We start from the raw sequence: 6,974 nt of genomic DNA on the forward strand, positions 1-6,974 counted from the left end.
TTGCAAACAATTCTGCAAGATATAGAGCCTTTTTTAAACGGCCGATTGGGAGATCAATGGTTGCAGATACGCAAAAATAGACCTCAAAATCGGAATCTACGCCCGATTTTACCCCTTATATCTAACTATCGTTATGGGTTTTGTGAAGGGAAGGGTTACCTTTTTTGGACCAAAGTTTGTCCAAGGTTTGGTGGCCGGGATAATACGGGATTTAAGTTCTACGAGCGCTACGTGGGGGCTTTTAGCAAGAAAAGAAAAGGAGATTTCGTCTCGTGGCGTGATCCCGTGGTTACCACACGAGGGGCGACGGAAGCGGAGATGACCGCGAAAACTCTCATTATGGCCAACTCACAGATTGACGAAAAATACGCCAAAGCGTTACCGGGAATGACCAAGTCCAGTTGGCCTGTCGAGTTATTGAAAGGGAAGGAGCTGGAAAGCCACGTCGACTACCGTTACTTGAAGCTCTTCAGGAGAGCAAAAATGAATCTGCTTGAAAAACCGTTTGAGTGGAAAAACTTAGATGACTTTATCAACTAGGACTGAAGCCACACGTATAGTGCTACAAGTACTTAAAGAAGCCACAACAACACCTCGTCATTTCTTGGCTATTACATCGGTCATTTCGTGTTTGTCTTGAGTTGTCGGTTCTTATATCTAGTGAATGCGATCTTGTCGCGATACATAAAAGGCGAAGCCTCCTGCTCCAAGGCATCCGCCGTTATCTTCATCACTCGCTGTGCAAACATCAGTGGGTCTTCACCTTGTTCAGCCTTGGTGCATGACAGAAACTGCACCGTGTACGTGTGCCACGGTACGAACAGGTACCACAACACGTTGGCCAGGAACGTGCTGGTCTCATCATTAATATTTACCGGCTGCGAAGTGAAGAAAAGGTCAATTTACGCAGATACAGTGATCAATTCCGAGCTAAACTCCTTACAAAAGGTCCGTCCGATGCTCGTATAGCAAGCGGTTGCACGGTTTTATCAAGCGAGAAGAGAAACTTGTGATACTGCAGCAAGCCCTTCCTTCCATTCGTAAGCCCACCCTAAGAAATTGTAAAAACAAATTAGTTCCAACATCTTATAAAATTAAAAAAAGATTCACGCTAACCTCCGGAAAAGCAGCAAGTGGTTTGTTGCCTCTAGCAAGTCGTTCCATAATAATCTGTCGAACAGCATCCCGACCGGCACTGTTGCCCTGTTGTCTTGATACGTATGGCACGTATACCACTCCAGGCTTGTCTCCTAGCAGCTTGAAGAACAGCATATTCTTGTAGAAATCGTAGCCTAAAATGTAGGCTGGCGTGATGCTCAGCATGGCAACTGCATCGAACTCGCTAATGTGGTTGGAAACGATGATCTCTGCTCGGTTTTCGCCTTTCGCATAGAAATGTTCATCCACAAGACGCACTCGAGTGCCCGTGAGCCACACGAAGAGGCGAGCAACATGCAAGCGATCCATTTGCTCTTCCGAAAAGAGCCGAGGCACGACAAGAGCCGCAAGGAAGCAGCAAATTCCACGGATGAGCAGTAAGATCAACCCGAACGGCGCGTATAGCACCAGCAACAAGTGGCCGAAAGACAACGGACGTTTGATGCGCTCGAACTGGAACATCCTCTCGAACGGGAGCAATTGCTTCTCCGTCGACGCGTCCAGAGTGACGTGCTCTTTGCCGTCACCGAGCAGATCCAAACCGCGTCTTACGTCTTCATAAGTCGACGTGGGCGAATGGGACTCCAAGTCTACGAAAGGGGCGAGCGGTGACCCCACTACAGACGGAGCCATGTTGTTTTAAATGCTTCGGGGGCGTTGGCGGCAGAAGAAGGAATGACGCGGCAAGTGACACTGACACATGGGTCTGTGGGACAACGGCGGCTATGCCGCACCTGCTGGCCTCATCTCTCTATGCTCCAGCCTGCCCAAGTTGCAATACTACCGACAAGAAGCTTGCAGTGCGGGTTGCACATATATTAACTGACGCCGATCGTTGCTTAGTCTACACCTTGACGAGAACTATGCGAGAGATTTCCTATGTGTTTGTTGCTGCTCTACTATACGTAAAGTATACATCGGACTATACCCCCAGCTATATTTTTCATTTGTTTTTGGCACGTGCGCACATTCCAGCAGCATTCATTGTTCAGTCGGGATGATTCCTCGCAGTGTGTTGCGCGTTCCCAGAAGCCGATCGTACTGCACCACCGCCGCCTCGTCCAAATTGGCTGGTGCTTGTGTAGTGCCCCGCAGCCCAATAAGCGAAGAAGAGAAGGCCGACCACTTGGTCTCCAGTCACTTTGCGCTGCAGCGACAGCAGCTTGAGTTTTGCTGTCTGCTCTGCGGCTGGGACGTGGCGTGCAAGACGTGCCCCTTCAACTGGTTCAATTTTGACCCGCGCAAATTCCGTACGAAGCAACGTCGACGACGCGGAGATGGCGACGACCTAAACAACCTCGCAGCCAGTGAGGAGGACATTCGCCAGGCCCTAGAAGCTCTAGGCATTGACGCAACACCCATCGACGGCTTTGACCGGGTCTCCTTCACGCAACAGCAGGTCAAAGACGCGTTCCGAGCCAAAGCGCTCGAGTGGCATCCGGACTGCAACCCAGACCCTGAAGCTGAGAACATTTTTAAAGAGATCCTCCTGGCTTATGAACTTTTATTAGCTCATGCGCGGTGAATTGGAGCTACACTACACGAAATAAAATGTTAACTATCGAGCCAGTGATAATGACAAGTTGCCGTGGTCTCTTCAACTGATGAAGAAAAGGAAGTTAGTGGTTGCCACTTTACCTCACACGGCCCGCGATAGTATCGAGTACTAACGTTAGTACTGTCAAAAAGAGTATTGAAAACAAAAGAACTATTAATAGGGTCACGCGAGGAAAGGTCTATGCCAGACTAGCTTCTGGTGATGTTTGCAGCTAGAAGAACCGAGCTAGGTGGCATTACAACCTTCCTAAAGATTATCCCAACCTCGGGTAGAAGCTGTTAGCATTATAATGGAAATTATTTTTACGTAAATATGACATTGATAGCACTATTCCTGATTTTTAAAATGATACTTAGTCAAAATGTAAAAGGTAATTTGATATAAAAATATTAAATCTGCGACTCGGAAAAAATATTAGATTTTTGAGAATAAAATGTGAGCGATTCTATGACTAAGCTAAAATTGCTCTCAAGATTTACCGGGGAATTAGCAGAATTAAAGGGGCCTTCCAGCCCCCTAATTAGAAGTATCGCATAAAAGTTTAATCACGAGGAATTGTTTGGTAAAACCACGTTTAGGTCTCATCATAAATTGTAATCCGACTTTAAGTGCCGACGTGACTATTAATGCGTAGGCTGTAGCAGTAGGAGATAGCATTGATCCTAAATTTAAAAGTAGCTAGCATTATTTGTTTATTCTAAACCCCTGGTTCGCAACGTCGTAAACTGTGACATTTCGCTTTTGTTATGCCGTAAGTTACAATATTGAGAGCAAGACGAGTTGCAATTTCAGAAAATAATTCAGGTGAAATATAAAGTATTAGACCAAAGAGGTTTTTGAGAAAAATCAACGGGGAGACAATAGTCATGACAAAAACGAATCCAAATGACCAGTTGCCAGAAGCCACTCATTCGAGAATCTGCTGGATAGCTCGCATCCGAACTAGCGCGCGCGGGAAGACCGCCGCCGTCCCCGCCGGCTCAGCGACATCAACTTTCCACACTTCTGTCGGCTGGACATACAAGCGATCGAGAGGTCTCGGTAGCGAGGGGGTTATGTCAGCCCTGACGGTAGGGAGAGAACGCGCTAAAAATACACGCGTTGGAGTCGGTCCTCTTGGATGAGTTCAAGGATGGTGCAGATCTAAGAACAAGCACGGTAGCGGCGAGGAAAAGGACAGCGCAGACCACAAGCGCGGCGGCTGGGACTACAGCGGCGGCGGCGAGGACAACAAGCGCGACGGCTGTGATCACAATAGCGGCGGCGCGAACAACAACGGCGGCGGAGCAGACAGCCAGCACGATGCAAGCGACGCAATCAGCCCCAACCGGGAATTCGGCAGAAAGTTTGGATGCGTCGCAAATTGACACAGCGATTGCTCTCTCTCCCTCCGTTAAGCTTGTCGCCGGGCTATATCCAGACCAACGCTTCGCATATTGATGCTGCGGTGAGCCTACAGCTGCTATCGGAGGCATCTGGTCTCGAAAGCGGGGCCAAGAGGAGCGATGAGGAGCTATATCCACCAGTCCAAACGATACGCCCACGCACGCGGGTCAAGTATAACGTGGACGTTGTCGCGGGGGACGAGGACGAGGGTGATTACGGGAGCTTCAGCTCCGGCGAAGTGAGAGTGAAGACGTGAGTGAGGACGGCGATGAGCCTAAGCGTGGTGATATTAAAGATGACGATGATGTCTTCGTGGAGGGCGACGCAGTTGACATGGATGAGGTGTTCATCGCTTCGCTATGATTGGAGAGAGCTCGCTGAGAGGGGCGGCAAAGAAGTAGCGTGAGACCACGCTTTGTGCTACTCAGTAGACGTCCGTATCCTCTTTTCTCGAGGCGGGTGTGACCGCGGACGCTGGCATGAACGACAGAAGGCGCATTCGGTGGCTGGGCTGCGCATCTTGGCCCACTCGCCGCTCCTGACGTTTATTTATTTTATGCCGAAGTCACTGTGGATTCTGATCAGCGCTGAGACATCTTAGTACGCTCTCCAGGAAAGCAAACGACGTGCACAAGCAACAAAACAACCAAATAGGCGGGGGAAGAAACGGAAGCGTCGAGTCTCTCAAGCAGATCTGCCACAGGCAAAAGAAAATGCGCGGGTATGAGACGCATGAGATCCTTCACGCGCTTGGACTGCTTATCTCGCCAACGCTGTCCCCGCAAAACCGCCGTTTCGCCAATCCCTGGACGGTGATGGAAGCCGGCGCGGTTTCAGACGGCAACTTTGGGCGCTTGATGGCGCGCAACCTATACAAGACATCATGTGCGGTTTTCACTTTGTGGACAACGCTGCCCCGCGGACGCGAGATAAGCTCTGGATGTTGCGACCGATCGTTGACAAGCTGCAGGATCGGTATCTGGCGGGGCGGCCGCTCCAAGGGGTGTTTTCCTTTGACGAGGGTGTTCTGCCGTCGGCGTCTCGGCGCAACACGATCCGCATGCTCATGTCTGATAAGTCCCAGCGTTACGGCTCGAACATGTTTATGATGTGCGGCCCGAAGACTGCGTACTGCCAAAGAAAGTTATTTTTTGTTTGAGATTGTTATGTCGTAAGTTATGGCTTGCAGCATTGATTATCCCATGCTAAGTCGTATCTGTATAGATTCGAATTGTACGCTGGCAAGCGCAATGATGGCAAAGAAGAGTCCGCATTCAACAACAAGACGGGTACCGCTGCAGTATTTCGCAACTTGAAGGTTGTGCTCGAGTCAAAACCGACACTCGTGACACACAATTGTGATTGACCGCTTTTACTCGTCAGTCTTACTGACTATTGAGCTTCTGAAGATGAAGGTGTACGTGATAGGCACTATCATGACCGACCAGCTCGGCTGTGACAACAAGGTGAAGGAGAGCCGTTAGACTCGGTATGCAGGCGTCACCCGCGGATCGTTCAAGTTCTCTCGCTCCGTGGCCATCCCCACCATGGTTGCATTTTAATGGTGGTATCAGAAACCGGTGCACAAAATGTGCACGGGTGCCGCGATGACTGAATCGACGATTGTTCGGACAATGAAGCGAGTGAGGGCCATCACGGTGCCATGCCATACAGCGGTGACGGACTACCAGACTTGAATGAGTGGAGCTGACATACACGATGCAGAAGTTCTCGCTGCAGACGTTGTCAAATGTCCTAAAACAAAATAAGAGCCTATTCCTCGGGTTCGTGGACATCGCGATGGTAAACGCAAATCTACCACACAAAGAAGCCGCGCAGATGGCCGGCACACCAGCGATGAAGAATGGCAAATGGTACTGTCTGCTCCAGAACCAGCTACTGCAGCTCAATGCCCTAGACTTCACCGGCGTGGTTGCGACGCGGCCGGTCACAGGCCAGAAGCACAGGCGAGCCCCTGTCCGCCACACGCACGCACCGAGCAGAGCGAGGACTGGGTAATTGTGAGCGGCGTGCAAAAGCGCCAGCAGCACTCACGCAAAATTATGCGCGTTGCTGCGCATAAACTCATTCAAGAAATATTTCGCTACTACCGAAATCAGCGAGCGGTGCTCGCTGGACGACGCTAAGCTGTGGCTGTGCAACACGATCAGGCGTGAGCTGAAGGGTGTCGCCAAAATGTGCTTCGAGATATGGTACGATGACTTCGATGCCGGTGAGGCCATCTCATCTACCTTGGGGTGGCGCGTGTTCTTGCGCCGCCCCGGGCAAAACACTGGTGCTCGCAAAAATAAAACCGCCATGAGCTCCAGCTCCAAGCAAATGACAGCGACAACGGAAGTGATAGTGACTACGAGGAGGAATGCGACGATGAGTGAGTTGCGTATCAGGTGATGAGAGAAACTGTCAGCAGGTCGTAATGCAAGATTAATTGAACATGTGTACCATCTTTTCTTCCATTTCTTATAATGACTGTCCTCACAGTGCTAATCGTCAGGCCTCTGTTCCCATGCGGTGTGTTTGGCGATAGTAAGTAACGACGGTCACTCCTTTCGAGATCTGAAAGGTGAATACAGACAACGACGGTGAAATCCGCCCGGTGTCTGACCACTATCCTTCATATAAATAAAGTTATTTGATTGGTTGAAAGTGGCAGTTTCAGCTTAAAGTCAGCACAAAAAGTACAAAAACGATTCCAAAATGTACAAAACCGAAACAGGAATCAGGTTGATTGTACATAAATGCGTAAATACGGCATACGGATTGGCTGGAGCTGATTTCATTGGGAAAACCATGTTTGGACTCGGGCGTGTTCAAAGGTATGTTGGATTTCACCGTCGTTGTCTGTAACTTA

General features: G+C 49.7%; 2 protein-coding genes across 2 annotated transcripts; one reads left to right on the forward strand and one right to left on the reverse strand.

The window, feature by feature from the left end:
* Positions 1-919: 919 nt before the first annotated feature.
* PITG_08946 (uncharacterized protein) lies at positions 920-1,815 on the reverse strand (the record flags this gene model as incomplete). The annotated part of the gene is made up of 2 exons (XM_002902942.1): positions 920-1,051; positions 1,117-1,815. 2 exons carry the CDS (start codon positions 1,789-1,791, stop codon positions 920-922), a joined length of 807 nt encoding a protein of 268 aa, XP_002902988.1.
* Positions 1,816-2,155: 340 nt separating this feature from the next.
* PITG_08947 (uncharacterized protein) lies at positions 2,156-2,683 on the forward strand (the record flags this gene model as incomplete). Its single annotated transcript, XM_002902943.1, has 1 exon — positions 2,156-2,683. One exon carries the CDS (start codon positions 2,156-2,158, stop codon positions 2,681-2,683), a length of 528 nt encoding a protein of 175 aa, XP_002902989.1.
* Between the last annotated feature and the right edge of the window lie 4,291 nt (positions 2,684-6,974).

Source organism: Phytophthora infestans, genomic scaffold (assembly GCF_000142945.1).
Source record: "Phytophthora infestans T30-4 supercont1.16 genomic scaffold, whole genome shotgun sequence".
Lineage (NCBI taxonomy): Eukaryota > Oomycota > Peronosporomycetes > Peronosporales > Peronosporaceae > Phytophthora > Phytophthora infestans.